General features: G+C 40.8%; 2 protein-coding genes across 3 annotated transcripts in view; one reads left to right on the top strand and one right to left on the bottom strand.

Moving 5' to 3' along the window:
- The window catches only part of LOC136859016 (death-associated protein kinase 1), a 1,193,585-nt gene that overhangs the window by 857,315 nt on the left and 318,654 nt on the right, over positions 1-17,616 (top strand). The gene's annotated exons all lie outside the window — the stretch shown is intronic.
- Positions 1-17,616, bottom strand: part of sigmar (Tumor necrosis factor alpha-induced protein 8-like protein sigmar) — a 271,156-nt gene that overhangs the window by 129,131 nt on the left and 124,409 nt on the right. The window contains exon 1 of one of the 2 annotated variants that reach the window (XM_067137805.2): positions 12,968-13,199. The exons of the other annotated variant lie outside the window; for it this stretch is intronic. Within the exon in view, the coding sequence (XP_066993906.2) occupies position 12,968 (1 nt within the window). The 5' untranslated portion in view covers positions 12,969-13,199. Of the gene's footprint in view, positions 1-12,967; positions 13,200-17,616 lie in introns of those variants that run through there. 2 annotated transcript variants of the gene reach the window in all.

Below are 17,616 nucleotides of genomic sequence, written 5' to 3'. Positions count from 1 at the left end.
AGATATGGAGCGCGCAGCTGTGAGCTCGCATTCGGCAGATAGTGGGTTCGAACCCCACTGTCGGCAGCCCAGAAAATGGTTTTCCGTAGTTTCCCATTTTCACACCAGGTAAATACTGGGGCTTTATCTTAATAAGGCCACGGCCGCTTACTTCATATTCCTAGGCATTTCCTATCCCATCGTCGCCATAAAACCTATCTGTGTCGGTGCGACGTAAAGCAACTAGCAAAAAAAGGATAAGGTGCCTCGTGAGTGGACTCAAGATCTTGTTTTGTCAGAGCTTCAACGTGTAGTTTACATCATGAACAAGTGAGTTTAGCTAGAAGACCTTCAGTGAGACAGTGCCGTACATGTCAACTCATTAAACTGTATCACGGACCTAAAACTAACGAGTTGACTTCGCTTATAAACACTTATCATGGCTGTGGAGAGAGTAAGCAAGCTGTCGCAGAAAAAAGGTGAAGAAACGTGCTGGGAGGAAGGTGCGGAAGCATGCAGGGCATGGACACATAAATTAATTGATCTTCCTTTTGAGCTTCATCTTCCTAGTTACCAGTACTGTGGCCCTGAAACTCAACTTGACGACCGCTTGGTACGTAGTGATCCTCGTATTAATATGTTAGATGCTGCCTGCAAAAAGCATGGCATTGCTTTTCGTCAAAACAATCCTGAACAAAGACGTGCAGCTGATGAAAATCTGTATCGTAAAGCTACAGTTGCTGAGAAGATAGCAGCATTTGTCGTTGCCGGTGCAATGAAAGCAAAACTGTTTCTGGGTGGTGGCATTAAACAGCGAAGACAGTAGAAATAATCTACGTAAGAAAGGAGAGAACAAATTTACTTGAAGAAAGAAAATATATATACACTAAAATAAATACGACTTGTGAAACATATTGCAGGTGTTGTTTGGTTTTTTAATATTAATCCTACCCTACAGCACGTCCTAAATTAACTAGCAGTAATAAAGTTGACTTGCAAGTTTTCTTTTTTTTTCTTTTCTTTTTTTTTTTTTTTTTGCTATTGGCTTTCCGTCGCACCGACACAGATAGGTCTTATGGCGACGATGGGATGGGAAATGCCTAGGAAGTGGAAGGATGCGGCCGTGGCCTTAATTAAGGTACAGCCCCGGCATTTGCCTGGTGTGAAAATGAGAAACCACGGAAAACCATCTTCAGGGCTGCCGACAGTGGGGCTCGAACCCACGATCTCCCGATTACTGGATACTGGCTGCACTTAAGCGACTGCAGCTATCGAGCTCGGTACTTGCAAGTTTAAACTTGTCTTATGTCGTAGAAGAAAGGCGAGTAGACGTTCAAGAATTAAAAAAACTCAAGTTTTGAAGTACATCCTCTCTATTAATTCATGCAGTTGTTATCAAAACCAAGCCACTTGACATACAGTTTACTTCCACAATGACGAATACCACGTTCAATTAAATAGCGATCAGGATAATTTGCTTTCTGCAGTTCTTCGATGTAGAGTACTCCTTCAATAGGCTGTCCTGTGAGATCGCGAAGTAAATATGTAACTGGATTAGTAAGCTTAAAACTCTTGATTTGAAAATTTTCTGTGCTCAAGTTAGAGGTGTAGCCTTTTGCAAAGATAGACTTGTGTTTGCTGATGCGATGAAATCACCTTTTCTAAAGCTATGGCGGCGCGGATCTGCCGTTTTGATTACAAGATGAATAGCACCTAAGCGTGGTGTGTTCTTAGTAACAAGACGTGGATTTGTGCCGATAGTGCGATGAGGTGTATCGTTGAAAGTAGACACGAGCCTTGGTAGCAATTCAATCGAAAGCTCTTGGAATGTAGATTTGCAGATGGTCTTTAACAGCATAACAATCAATCACCACTGATCTGCATTTAGAGCAGTCGCCCGTGTGGCAGATTCCCTATCTGTTGTTTTCCCAACCTTTTCTTGAATGATTTCAAAGAAATTGGAAATTTATTGAACATCTCCCCAGGTAAGTTATTCCAATCCCTAACTCCCCTTCCTAAAAACGATTTTTGCCCCAATTTGTTCTCTTGAATTCCAGCTTTACCTTCATATAGTGATCATTCCTACGTTTAAAGACACCACTCAAACACATTCGTCTACTAATAATAATTTCGTATGGCTATTTCTAGCCGAGTGCAGCCCTTGTAAGGCAGACCCTCAAATGAGTGTGGGCGGCATCTGCCATGTGTAGGTAACTGCGTGTTATTGTGGTGGAGGATAGTGTTATGTGGTGTGTGAGTTGCAGGGATGTTGGGGACAGCACAAACAGCCAGCCCCCGGGCCATTGGAATTAACCAATGAAGGTTAAAATCCCCGACCCGGCCGGGAATCGAACCCGGGACCCTCTGAACCGAAGGCCAGTACGCTGACCATTCAGCCAACGAGTCGGGCATTCGTCTACTGATGTCATTCCACGCCATTTCTCCACTGACAGCTCGGAACATACCACTTAGTCGAGCAGCTCGTCTTCTTTCTCCCAGTTCTTCCCAGTCCAAACTTTGCAACATTTTTGTAACACTACTCTTTTGTCTGGAATCACCTACAACAAATCGAGCTGCTTTTCTTTGGATTTTTTTCTAGTTCTTGAATCAAATAATCCTGGTGAGGGTTACATACACTGGAACCATACTCTAGTTTGGGTCTTACCAGAGACTTGCATGCCCTCTCCTTTACATCCTTACTACAACTCCTAAACATCCTCATAACCATGTGCAGAGATCCGTACCCTTTATTTACAATCCCATTTATGTGATTACCCCAATGAAAATATTTCCTTATATCAACACCTAGTTACTTACAGTGATCCCCATCAGGAACTTTCACCCCATCAACGCAGTAATTAAAACTGGGAGGATTTTTCCTATTTGTCACTCTCACAACCTGACTTTTAACCCTCGTTTATCATCATACCATTGCCTGCTGTACATCTCACAACATTATCGAGGTAATTTTGCAGTTGTTCACAGTCTTGTAACTTACTTATTACTCTATACAGAATAACATCATTCGCAAAAAGCCTTATCTTTGATTCCACTTCTTTAGTCATATAATTTATATATAAGAAAACATAAAGGTCCAATAATACTGCCTTGAGGAATAACCGTCTTAATTATTACAGAGTCAGAAAATGTTCGCCTACTCTAATTTTCTGAGATCTATTTTCTAGAAATATAGCCACCCATTCAGTCAATCTTTTGTCTAGTCCAATTGCACTAATTCTTGCCAGTAGTCTCCCATGATCCACCCTATCAAATGCCTTATACAGGTCAATCGCGATACAGTCCATTTGACCTCCTGATTCCAAGAAATCTGCTAAATCTTGCTGAAATCCTACAAGTTGAGCTTCGGTGGAATAACCTTTCCTAAACCCAAACTGCCTTCTATCGAGCAAGTTATTAATTTCGCAAACATGTGTAATATAAGCAGAAAGAATGCTTTCCCAACGCTTACATGCAATGCATGTCAAACTGACTGGCCTGTAAATTTCAGCTTTATGTCTATCACTCTTTCCTATGTACACAGGGGCTACTATAGCAACTCTCCATTCATTTGGTATAGCTCTTTCATACAAACAATAATCAAGTAAGTACTTCATATGTGGTACTATATCCCAACCCATTGTCTTCAGTATATCCCCAGAAATCTTATCAATTCCAGCCGTTTTTCTGGGTTTCAACTTTTGTATCTTACTGTAAATGTCATTGTTATCATAGGTAAATATTAATACTTATTTAGCACTAGTCACCTCCACTATATGGACATAACCGAGCCTCCGTGGCTCAGGCGGTAGCGCGCCGGCCTCTCACCGCTGGGTTCCGTGGTTCAAATCCCGGTCACTCCATGTGAGATTTGTGATGGCCAAAGCGGAGTACTCCGGATACTCCGGTTTTCTCTGGCATCTTTCATTCCAGCAACACTCTTCAATATCATTTCCTTTCATCTGTCATTCATTAATCATTGGCCCGGAGGAGTGCGACAGGCTTCCGCAGCCGGCACAATTCCTATCCTCGACGTTAGATGGGGGCTTCATTCTTTCCATTTCTGACCCGGTCGAATGACCGGAAACAGGCTGTGAATTTTCATTTTCTATCTGGACATTATCCTTGTAACCAAACAATCTTTACATACTGCTGGCTGAATACTTCTGCCTTTTGAAGATCCACACATACACACTCCCCTTGTTCATTAATGATTCCTGGAATGTCCTTCTTGGAACCTGTTTCTGCCTTAAAGTATATATATATTCCCATTTTTCACTAAAATTTGTATGACTGCGAGTTATGCTTGCCATCGTGTTATCCTTAGCTGACTTCCTTGCTAGATTCAATTGCCTAGTAAGTTCCTTCAATTACTCCTTACCTCCACAGCCAATTCTAAATCTATTTCTTTCCAACCTGCACCTCCTTGTTAGCCACTTTATTTCTCTGTTATAATAAAGTGGTTATTTACCATTTCTTACCATATTTCAAGGTACAAACCTGTTTTCAAATTCCTCAACAATTGCTTTAAATACATCCCGGAGTTTGTTTACATTTTTATTTATCGTTTTCCACCGATCATAGTTACATTTTAAAAACTCGCACTTGCTTGCTTTATCAGCCATATGGTACTGCCTAATAGTCCTACCTTTAAGACCTTCCTTTCTATCACATTTATTTTAACTACGACGAAAACAGCTTCATGATCACTAATATTGTCTATTACTTCGGTTTCTCTATAGAGTTTATCTGGTTTTACTAGCACCACGTCCAGTATATTTTCCCCTCAAGTTGGTTCCGTCACTTTATGAATCAGCTGTCCTTCCCATATTAACTTACTTGCCATTTGTTGGTGATGCTTCCTGTCGTCCGCATTACCTTCCCAATTGACATTTGGTAAATTGAGATCTCCCTCTACAATCATATTCCATTCCATGTCGTTTTCCTCATAGCCGATTATCTTATCAAATAATCAACAATTTATTGCAGTATTTTTTAAATGATTAGAGAAACATGTAGCATTCTGTTTCGCTAATGCGCTCGCCAGTACTTCAAGGTCACCCGGGCTGTGGGAACGCTGAGCCATACGATGTGAGAGGAGAGGTGGAAGGAGGCAAACACGCATGCGCATTCGGTCAGCTGTTCCAGTCTGTGTTGTGTTGCAGATTCGCTTAGTCGTGAAGAAGGTATTCAGCGCAATGTTACTGCATCTTCGTAGCTCTCCCTATATTTTCCAGTTTGAAATGAGTACTTGTACTTTATTTTCTACAATTTTCTTTACGTCGCACCGACACAGATAAGTCTTACGGCGACGATGGGATAGGAAAAGGCTGGAAATGGGAAGGAAGGACCGTGGCCTTAATGTTTCAGAGACGTTATTGTATCCCTGAAGTTTGATATTTTGGCTATTCTTGGTTCTATTGCATTCAACATATAGTTTCGGGACATTTTTGGACGCATCCGATAAGAATACAAGAACTTCTGGTGTTCTTTGCCCAAATCACCGAATAGATGATGGAATACTCCCATTGGCTTCCTTTTCATTTGTATTGGGTTTACCGAATATCAGTGTCTTCTTTTATGATTTTTCCTCCAACACCTCATCAGGTAGGGAATCTACAAAAAGTAAACAAAATCCTTATCATCCATCTCACAGAATCTTTTATGGTTTTGAAAACTTAAAAACGCCCACTACAGAAACGTACACAGATCTGTACGGAGTACAGACGCCAACTGCAGTGGACGACCCTAGTCGTGCATAGTCGTACGAATCCAAGTCGGCTGTAGTCGTCTGATCCCGCAGTCGCTTTCAGTGGACGAGCAACCAAAGCTTCCTTACTGGTGCTCAACTGCAGTGCTGCCTACCATTTGAGTTTGAAGTTTCGCCGTAGGTGGAAGCACAAACAATTTAAGCAATGACTTTGCAATCTGCACGTAAACATTCTAGATATCAATACACTGACACTACGCACAGAGCTGATGAAGAACTGTTTTTTATGAGTGCAGTAGTAGTAGTAGTAGTAGTAGTAGTAGTAGTAGTAGTAGTAGTAGTAGTAGTAGTAGTAATAGAAGGAAAAGGAGTAGGAAGAGGAGGAGGCTTGGAAGATTTCTATTAAAATCACTCGGTGAAAAATTCTCGGACAACCAAAGCAGATGTCGCGTTTGTAGTCTTGTGTGTAATTTAAATTAACTGAGGCTAGATAGACAATAAATTTGTCGTAAGCTATTATGTTATACAAAATCCCGGTATTCGGCTAGTGTTGAATGGGAAAACCAGAGAAACCATTTCTGTGATAGCAGAAAATAGCATATTGACCCACTTCCCTTTAGAACAATATGAACTCAAATCAGCCAGAAATTCTTGGCAGAGTAGCCAACCGATAATCATGTTAATAATTATTGTACCAGCTGGTACACCTCTACGCCGCACATTTGAATTTTCCGCCTTAAAGTACTCCTGTACAGGAGAAACTCTGAACTTTAACAACTGTATCAACTCATAAGTTTTCTCAGAAAATGTCACTACCGTAAATTTTGTGATTACGAAGTTTTCAGTACTCTGTAGTTCAACTTGTTTTGTTTTCTATTGATCAAGAAGTGTGGACATTCTCTGATAGATGTCTCTACAAAAAACTATGATCATGCACCCTGGCGCGAAGTGAAGGAACTTTCCTGAAGAAATTTTGTATTCATAAGTTTTATCTTTACTAAATTTCGTTTTTTCATTTGTGGGTTGGCAATATTAATCTTTTCTTTCCGCCAGTTTTGAATTGAGCCAATCCAGAATTTGTGTAATTAATTTTTGACCAATCGTGTCCTTCGATTTTCATGTGTAAATCTAAGCTACCCAATAAACGACCGTGGGTGTGAATTCTCCTTGAAAGGTCCCGAATCTTCCCCGAGAGTATAAAAACTGCTGATTTTCCTGTCTCTCGGCCACTCGAATCACCTTCTTCGATTTTCACGTGTAAATCTAAGCTACCCAATAAACGACTGTGGGTGTGAATTCTCCTTGAAAGGTCTCGAATCTTCCCCGAGAGTATAAAAACTGCTGATTTTCCTGTCTCTCGGCCACTCGAATCACATCTAGCCTAGTGTATAGAAGTGTAGCATGGGGCAGGTAGCGCCTCTTCCTTCGGGCAGCAGCTCTTCACAAAGGTAATGGCCGTTTAACATCTTTATTTTCTTGCTAGCTCAGCAGTTTAACCCTCGGGGAAGGTCAGAAACCTTTATTATGTAACCTATCTTCAAACATGTAAATTGCCGTCACTTTTGTAAAACTTCATATATCTTTAACTGTAAATCGGGGATAGAGAGTGCTTTACCCTCTCGAGCTCCCCTTCATTTTTGCCTTGAGGTGACTACGTTTTGGTAACCTTTTCTTCCTTAATGTATTAAATTATCTTATACGAGTCACCTCCATTGTTCGGGAATAGCCCCTGGTTCATCGGCCTAGTGCCTCTTAGGTTTTAAAGATTTCATGTAGGAGTGCAAGTACTCGCCTCCATTCTACTTGGTGTTGCGGGCCATTAACTTAACCTATTATTTTTCTACTAAGGCCCATTAGGTTGGGTACAAGATACCCCTGTTTCTTTGTAAGTGTGCCTTGAGGGCAGTTAATAGTAAAGTCCGTTGTGGACTTTGATAGGCTTGAAAAATTGAGAGCGGGTCAGCTCTTTCTTGTATTTGGATATGTGCCTCTAGGAGGCCTGACAGTGCTAGGTGGGAGTAAATACTCCAGGTTATTAAGGGTTTTCTGCCCTTTGATAAATATGTGGTTGTGAGCTGAGAGCTCAGGAATTGTAAAAAGTGGGGCTTGAAGCCCAGATCGTTAAAGTGTCTCTAAATCTTGGCTTTCCTGGTCTTGTACCTGATTTGTTAACTTCTTGTTATTCGTTGAATGTTAAAATTCTATGTCAAAATTGTTAAGTTTTGCTATTGAAAAAATAACCTTAATTCAATTTTAATCAATATCTCTGCTTGGTAGTTAGAACCATTCCAGCCCGCACCTTCTTTCACCTCTGCTGTTCCACGGGTATCCCCGTGATAATAATAATAATAATAATAATAATAATAATAATAATAATAATAATAATAATAATAATAATAATAATAATAATAATTACATGCACGTACATACATCTTCATACTTTACATTAATGAAATGCCAAATTCGATAAAATCGGAAGGACGCCTCTTTGCTGATAATTGCGTCATATACCGGGGGATAAAGACAGAGGAGGGCGTACTATTCCTTCAGCAGGATTTAGATACGGTTGAAAAATGAGCGCGTGAAAATCGAATGAAAATCCTCAGCGGAAAAAGCAACGAATTGTGTTTCAGTAAAAAACAAAAAAGACAGAAAAGAGGGTTTACGAATTTGGTGGGGGAAGTGTTGAAGTTCAGAGTTGTAGGCACTTAGATGTTACTATCAGAAAAGACTTAAACTGGTCAGAGCATGTGGAAAATGTAGTTAAGAAATCCTGAGATCGTTACATTTTACTGTACGGAATCTCAAGAAAGCTAATTCTGGTGCCAAAAATAAAGCTTGCAAATGTTTGGGAAGACCGATTCTCGATTATGGATCTGCGTGCTGGGATCCGTTCAGGGTAGGTTTCATAAATTCCCTAGAGAAAGTTCAAAGAAGAGCGGCGTGTTTCGTAAACGGGAATAGGAGGAATACCATTAATTGGGAAAGTCTTGAATTTAGAAGAACTAAAGCTCGCCTGTGTGGTCTTTATAAGAGCTACACGGGAAGGGCTACCTGGAGTAGTATTAGGAATAGGATTGAACCTCCCTCGTACTTATCGGGAAATAATCACAAGCATAAAATTAAGGCCGGAAACCAGCATACGGATGTGGGCAAGTTTTCCTTCGTAAACAGAATCATAAGGGATTGGAATAAATTACCTGCAGCAGTCTTTGATAGATTCCCTTTCGGTATCAAAACGTTTCAGAAGATCATTAGTGTTAGTGAAAAGTAAAAGTTCATAAATGACGAACACTGAATTTGTGATTATCTACACATTTTTCAATGTCTGACTGTTCTTCACTTGTTCCTGTTATACAAAGGCCGTGATATAAAATTACATTATATAATATTTTAATTGTGTGACCATGGAGTTACATGCCTTGATACTCCAGACAGGCCACTGACATTTCAATCGAATGTATACAATTTTATCTCAACTTAAGTATCAGTAGTATTGATATCAATTTATTTTATTATTAAGGTTTTTGTTGTTACTACTAATAAAATTATAACTATTATTTTATTATTATTGATAGGCCCTACTTGATTATTTCAATTGATTTTTTACTCGTATTATTATTATTATTGTTGAGAAAATACGGTGGTTTAATTTAATTCTGAATTTACTAAGTTAATAGGTTTTTGTCAATATTTTCTTGTATTTATCGTTAGGAAAAGTATTAGTGGAAACATCTTTAATATCAATTTCATATAAGGGGTCCTTACCACAATTACTTTTATCTTCGCTTGACATCCACAATCAATTAAAATTTGCTTCACGTCGCACCGACACAGATGGCGACGATGGGATAGGAAAGGCCTAGGAGTGAGAAGGAAGCGGTCGTGGCCTTAATTAAGGTACAGTCCCAGTATTTGCCTGGTGTGAAAATGGGAAACCACGCAAAACCATCTTCAGGGCTGCCGACAGTACGGTTCGAACTCACTAGCTCTTAGCTGCGCGCCCCTAATCGCACGGCCGACTCGCCCGGTCCAGAGTCAGTAATGTAGTTTATTCACTTCATTTTACTGTGTACTTTTTTGTGTTGTGCATTTTATGCTACCACTGGTTGTAAGCCCCATCCGATGTAGATTAGTTCTAGAAGCTACGGCTTCTTTCTCCAAACTGTATTGCCTAGTTTTCCCAGTTATGTACAGGATAGCCTGTTCTGTAATGTGTAAATTTATGAGTCCTACGGGTCGGAAATCTCTGACTGACTTCGAGATGGGAGTTCTTCTTCCCATTATGTACGTAAATTTTCTGAGTTCATAAGCTCCCCTGGTGTAAGTTTCCGAACTTCTAAGCTTCCTTAGTGAAACATTCCTCTTGTTAAACGTTTGTTGTTACTGAATACTCGAACAATAAGAAAAGAAAAACAATAAAATGTTCAGTAGATAGTGCTGACCTCTCACGCATATTTCCCTTTTCTGGACCACGAAAATCACAATTAATAATAATAATAATAATAATAATAATAATAATAATAATAATAATAATCCCACTAACTGCGCTTTTCGGAGACGCTGCGGTGCGGGTATCTTTAACGTGGCGGTCAATCTACCGATACGAGGCTGATGTATCTGAGCACCATCAAAACCACCGGATCGAACCCGAAAACCTGGGCTCAGAAGGCCACTGCTTTAGCCTCTGAGCAACTGAGCCCAGCAATGAACTCTAAAACCGATCCCCTTTTCTCCCCATGAATTAACCTGATACTCATTTCTGTTGTAGGCTGAGTAAACCTCAGGTCCATGTATCTTTCAGGAGAAGAAAGTCTTCTTTTCCGAATTTTCGACTTCCTAACGGGAACTGAATGTACGTGCATGGCACCGCGGATGGGGAGCTCTGAAGAACGAGAATAACCTGAAGGTTTTCAGGATAATATACAGCTGCAGTGCGCTGCAAGGGAAATTCGTGTACGTTCAGTGCGTACGTCTAGCGACCGAGAAACACACACACACACTGAATTTCCTGATAAGGTACTGGACTATTGTGGTTTGAGTTCTGGGTGAAGATAAACGGACATCCTCTACAGACTGCTGCGGAGATATCAGAGCGCCCATTCCGTCATCACAATAACTCACTGAAATAGCACGTCACGTCACAATTTCGCTTAGCACACTCTTGAGGAAAAGGATTCTGGACGCTTCAGAAAGTAACATACGAACTGTGTACAAACCGACAAATTTCGATCTGATAACCTAGATCTGAATATCCATGGCATATAAACATCAATGTAGCATATCCATACATATTATTGTTTGATGGTAGGACTATGAGCGGTGTTCCAGAGCTTTAGGTAAGGTACCGTCGTCTGAGTTCAGAAAATTCCTCTTAAGATATTCAGCGTCCAAATTCGTACTTGAGAACTCCTGAACCCGCCCCTCTTCAATTCAATAAAAGATTTACAGTGAACAACAAGACCTGTGAAATTCAGGCCTGTGCTGGACGACGATGGAACAGGAAAGGGCTAGGAGTGGAAAGGAAGCGGCCAGAGCCTTAATTAAGGTACAGCTCCAGCATTTTCCTGGTGTGAAAATGGGAAACCACGGACATACATCTTCAGGGTTACCGACAGTGGGGTTCGAACCCACTACCTCCCGAATGCAGGCTCACAGCTGCGCGCCCCTAACCGCACGGTCAGCTCACTCGGTGCTGGTGAAAAACAGGAGACATGTCGTGCCAGGAGTGAAAAAGTGATATTTGTTAGGCATCTGGTGAAAAAAAAAAAAAAGATACTCATTTCTGGCCAGTCGTGAAAACAGGAGACTAAGATCGGGTCGTAAAATAGTTGGGTGATATATCAGGCCTGTATTAGATGAAGAGGTCTGCTAAAAGTTGGCATGTGGTGGTAAAAGCTGAAATATCTTGAACCTGTGGTGAACAAATTAGGCTATGATAAACTTTTCTTGGATTCCTGGTGTCTTCTTCTTCAGTCATTTTACTAGTATTTCAACTTTACCAAAGTTGTCATGAAAATCAACAGCTCGTAGTTGGTATAATCAGAAAATAGTGATGCTGAAGTGGATGGCCATTATTTCTTAACGTAAATATTTCTTTTTTGCATGTTAAAAGGCACCATATCGTATGCTAAAACTCTCATTTACTTACAAAATGAAAATAGCTCAAACTTTGGAAGTGGCAGTTGTCACAGAGTTCCGAATGTCGAAAATAAGCAGTGTTAGGAGCAATTAATCGAACACAATATTCTACAGAGAATTTCTATTCATTCCAAGAGAATGACCAGATAGGACACTATTTCTGGTCTCAAAAATATCTAATAGCATGAACTACTGAACTTTGTCGCCTCTTAGACTGAAAATCTTCAATATAGAGTCAAATCATAATTTACCGGGCGAGTTGGCCGTGCGCGTAGAGGCGCGCGGCTGTGAGCTTGCATCCGGGAGATAGTAGGTTCGAATCCCACTATCGGCAGCCCTGAAGATGGTTTTCCGTGGTTTCCCATTTTCACACCAGGCAAATGCTGGGGCTGTACCTTAATTAAGGCCACGGCCGCTTCCTTCCAACTCCTAGGCCTTTCCTATCCCATCGTCGCCATAAGACCTATCTGTGTCGGTGCGACGTAAAGCCCCTAGCAAAAAAAAATAATCATAATTTCTTAGTTGTGTCCCTGCTTCTCTTCCGCTTGATGTTTAAGCTCATCATTCTAATGAGTATGACGGCGATCCAAAAGTCACAGTCATAAAAATAAAAATCACAATACAAAAACGTCAGTTTCAAGATGAAAATTCAAAAAAAAAGTATTCCAAAAAACAGTGCTTGAGTAATGCAATAATTGCAATGGCGAAACTGTAACTAATTCCGGTTTCATGTAACTTCGCTGTTTCTAATAAGGTTTTGTTAAATGTTACTTGTCGACACAAACAGGTTTTATGGTGATAATGGGACAGGACAGGACTAGGAGCGAGAAGGAAGCGACCGTGACCATAATTGAGGCACAGTCCCAGCATTTTCCTGGTGTGAAAACAGAAAACAACGGAAAACCACCACTGTCTGTCGAATGCAAGTTCACAGTTGCGTGACTCGAACAGCGTAGCAAGCTCACTTTGTTGTTTTAACAAGTAGTATGTAACAGCTGGCTCAGTTGTATGCCAATATTTCAACATATACTGCAGCTGTGTTTGTCATCGTTCTTTTACGAGCAGCGTGCTAATTTTACCCGGAGCATATAAAAAATATCACAAGTTCTCACATTGTTATCAACTATAATGACTACTCACTGTAAAATAGAAGATATCCTCTTGTTAAGAACTCTCTCACATTCTTCTCTGTTTCTTAATTTTACAACTCACTGACACTTCACTCGCAAGATACATAATAACGAAATACAGCGTTTCTTCTCAACAAAATATAGTATATCCTTGGAGCAGCTGTCACCACTAAGAAAGGTAACCGACTTCACTCGCTGAAGTACTGCAATTCATGACTACATTGTAACAGAACTCCGTGACCACCATGACTGGAGACACACACACTGTGGCGAAACCCGCTGCACGGTCTTGCCTCACTGTGTGTGTGTGTGTGTGTGTGTGTGTGTGTGTGTCTATCTTATCGCCAAGAAGAGGGGAAGAAGGAAGCACGACTTATCAGTCAAGTTAAGGTACGAATGGAACACAAGGTCTGCTATCTCAAAGTTGGTGAAATCTCCAGTAGGTCTTCCAAACGTAAATAATAAAACAAAAAATCAAAGAGCGGCATCGGGGCCGCGGCCCAAATTTTAAAGTAAAAGAAATTCACGGACATCTCCCTTTGGGAAAATAAAAAAAATAGCCATAATGATCAGTATGTCTTTCAAGAAAATATGGGACGCGATGTTACCTAGCAACCGTGCAGGCTGTGATGTGAAGTATTGATGGATGGCCATGACATACAGATCAACATCCTGTGCTGCTGTCTTTATACTGACCCATGGCCGTGCAGCTATCAAGGTACTGTTGCTAGGTAACATCACGACACACATTTTGTTACATGACGCTATTTCTTTTCACAAATATTCGGATCTCCCAGGTCTAAGACATATTTATGTCAATACATACCGCGTGATAGGTATTGTCGGAACAAGGTATCTAGTCAGTATGGATTTGAAACTGTTGACACAAATGTACACATCTTCAATACAAAGTCGATGTACGATGGGTCTGTGATATGAAAAGCAACATGCGTATGGTAATAGGTCGACACCAATATTGCGGGCGAAAGTTAAATCTATATTTGTACCCCTCAGAGTCATGGGAGCTTCGACGGGCAGATCAGGTAGGTTGAAATGCGTTTTCCTGAACCTTAGAGCGTGTAAATTGAGATTTCCACCACTGAGCCAGTAGATGTGCTTGACTAGGTTTCCAATAGCACGACGCTCAGCCGCATTAACTTTGAAACGATCCCCACTTTTTGAATTACAATTTGCATTACGTCGCGCCGACACAGGAAAGGAGTACGAGCGGTAAGGAATTGACCGTGACCTTGATTAAGGTACAGCCCTAGCTATCATTTGCCTGGTGTGAAAGTGGGAAATGACAGAAAACCATTTTCAAAACTGTCGACAATGGGATTTGAACATACTATCTTCCAAATGCAAACTGACAGCTACGTGACCCAAACCGCACAGCCACTCACTCGATGCTCCAGATAAAACGTTTTACAATCGGCATTGGTGATTTTGGACTTCCGCTGTATACTGTGTTTTCGCTCATTTTGAGACTATTTATTGCCCATTTGTAGAGACATTTTGGGCAAGAAATACATATTTCTCACTTCTTAGGAACCACAGTTTTTCAAATGTTCACTACCTGATCCCTTTTCACTGTATATTTGTAGAAGTATCAAACGACAACGCCGGAGTACAGAGCTACACTAATTGTTAGTCATGCAGCACACGATTTTAGTACGTTAAGACAGTGGACATCAAAGTGTGGAGTGCGCCCCCCTGAGGGGCGGGAGACCAGAGCCTGATAAAGGGGGGCGCCGGTTCTGATTGAAATATTTAGACTATATTTCACATTCTGCAACAAATATTACTATCCTCAGATTCTCACATCCACGAACCTAGGCAGGAAGCTCTTCCACCGCTGTTCAAGATTAATAAACTCGTACTTTTGCTAACTTATTTAACAAGAACTGACCAGCAGATCCTGCCAGCACGTTTTCTGAGAAAAGGTAAGAGTAACATTTTAATTATTATTATTATTATTATTATTATTATTATCCTACCGCTTTTCCCACACCCGTCGGGTCGCGGATGCGAACAGCGTAGCACATGGGCATTTGGCCCTGTTTTACGGCCGGATGCCCTTCTTGACGCAACCCTATATGGAGGGATGTAACCTCTATTGCGTGTTTCTGTGGTGGCTGGTAGTGTAGTGTGTTGTGTGAATATGAAGAGGAGAGTGTCGGGACGGACTAAAACACCCAGTCCCCGAGCCAGAAGAATTAATCACAAGCGATTAAATTCCCCGACCCTACCGGGAATCGAACCCGGGATCCTCTGAACCGAAAGCCAGTACGCTGACCATTCAGCCAGCGAGTCGTACACTTAACAACCACTAATGGCAATGTGGCCACCACTTCCTTACAAGAGTAGATTCTTCTATTTCTGCCATTGTCGATTCAATTTCAGCCAGGCCTTTGCAGTCAGTTCGAAGACAGTGAGTGAACAAGTGAAATCTAGTGCGTATTTGGTGGAAGTGGTTAGCCCGATTTACAATAAACTGATACAAGTATCGCCATACCCATTGATAAGTGGCATATTAGCAGTGGTAAAAAGAAACTCCGTGGAAGTAATCCTTCGAGTGCTTGCCCTCCTTCGAAAATATTTAGTCGTAATAAAGGCTATAGAGTGGCTAACATGTCTGCTACAGCGCTCTGGGTGGTGCCAAGGCTATATAAAAACGCCATAATTTAAGCGCCCTCCATATACTATCCGCGAAACTTTTAGTGACACGTCGCCTCCCGAGTGCTGAATCGGTAGACCTCGGTTATCTTCCAGATACGGATTGGCAATCTCTGACACCAAAAATGAATCGATTATGCATCGCCGTGAGACATCTGATGGTGTAATAGTAAAACTTTGAATACTATTGTTATTTATACAGCAAAGCAAAGAAATATAAGTAAAAACAAATTTTGAAACCTGCTGCAATGGCTGGGGAGAATCGAAGTACATCACAGGGGCACCTTAGAACTCCTACTCGGAAATGATCATCACGGGCAGTAAGGGAAGAAAAATAATAGCAGAAAAAGCAGTTTGCTATGATATCGGAAAAAAAAAATAAATGTTGCTCTTAATCCCCAGGAAGTCCCACATATATGCGAAAATCTGTTTCCACGATTAAGAGCATTAAAATATTTTTTGCCTCTCACCCTAGCGAATCTCCAGGCACCCCTGGTAAAAAGAGGTAGCCAGTCTATTTTATTATGGATAATAAATAAAAACAAGTCACAGCGAGACATGTATACATCAATGTGACGCACCTGTGGGCTTTGGATAATAAGGTTCGGATAGTTCATGTCGATCATACTATCGATTCAGTTCTTATTTCAGTTCCGTTCAGTTGGCAGTACGATCAGTAAGTAGCATCGTTGAAGCTCTCTCCTTTCCCCTCACCCCGTAAGGCGAAATGTCACTAAAAGTTTCGCGGATAGTAGTTTCGTTAGCAGTAGTTTAGTTAGAATTTAATCAAAGTACATTGTTCTTCCGCTTCCACTTCTGCTCCCACCAGCAACATTAATTTTACACCCAAAAGCAAAGTGTGTAAATATCAAGACTATTATCTGACATTAGACTTTCCCAGCATTCTGAATAATAGACAGAAGCAAATACTGTAGACCTCGTGATCCGTTTTGGTGTGTCGTAGCCTATGAGAAGGGCTAAGAAAGGAAATAAGATTGGGGGGGGGGGGGAGGGAGCGCTAGATATTTCATGTTTCAGAAGGGGGGCGCGACCTAAAATGGCGTTAAGATGGCGGCACTACCGTATCACCCAATGACGTCATACCAAAGTCGGTCTCTTGTTGTTACATACACTATTTTTTTTCTCTTTACAATGAGATATTGAGCACTGCCATCGCATTGTCTAGATCAGGGGTTTCCAAAAGGCGGCCCGCGAAGCCATTTTTGCGGCCCGCGAGAGCACTATAAGAAATAATGTGAAGAAAAGTCACAAAAATATTTAATGGCTTGTTCAAAAACGTATTAATTTTTATAAACCATGTAGACCCAAGTCAAAACTAATTATTCTTTAATACTAGTTCCTCTTTTCAAGTATTTACTTGTTCTCAATAGATTTTAATTAATTTTAAAACATTTAAAATCCAAATTTCAAGTAATAATGTTGTCACGTTTGCATCCCACTGACTACTTTTGATGGTTTTCGGAGACGCCGAGGTGTCGAAATTTTGTTCCGCAGGATTTCTTTTACGTTCCAGTAAATCTATCGACACGAGGCTGATGTATATGAGCACCTTCAAATACCACCGGACTGAGCCAGAATCGAACCTACCACGCTTGGGTCAGAAGGCCAGCGCCTCAACTGTCTCAGCCACTCAGCCCGGCTCCAAATTTCACTCTTTTATGCAATTTTAAAATAATGTTTTAAGCAATTAATTATCAAACCCTCATTTCAATTGAACTACGCATATCATTTCATAATGGTGCTTCTGTACTATTTGCGGAATTTTACGAAAATTGGCCTATTCAAGTGCGGCCCGCGAACATGACTAAGGTTTCCAAAATGGCCCTCGAGCCCATAAAAATTGGAAACCCCTGGTCTAGATAACATTTTGATTTTAAAACGTTCATATGCATTACTACGTAGGCCTACATATTCTACGTCAAAATAGTCTGCAGATTTATGGAGAAGGGGCCAGGAGGGTGA

The sequence above is a fragment of the Anabrus simplex genome, chromosome 1 (assembly GCF_040414725.1).
Source record: "Anabrus simplex isolate iqAnaSimp1 chromosome 1, ASM4041472v1, whole genome shotgun sequence".
In the NCBI taxonomy this organism is placed as follows: Eukaryota; Metazoa; Arthropoda; class Insecta; order Orthoptera; family Tettigoniidae; genus Anabrus; species Anabrus simplex.
Note: the sequence above shows the minus strand (reverse complement) of the source record. Positions and strands in the feature narration are given on the sequence as shown.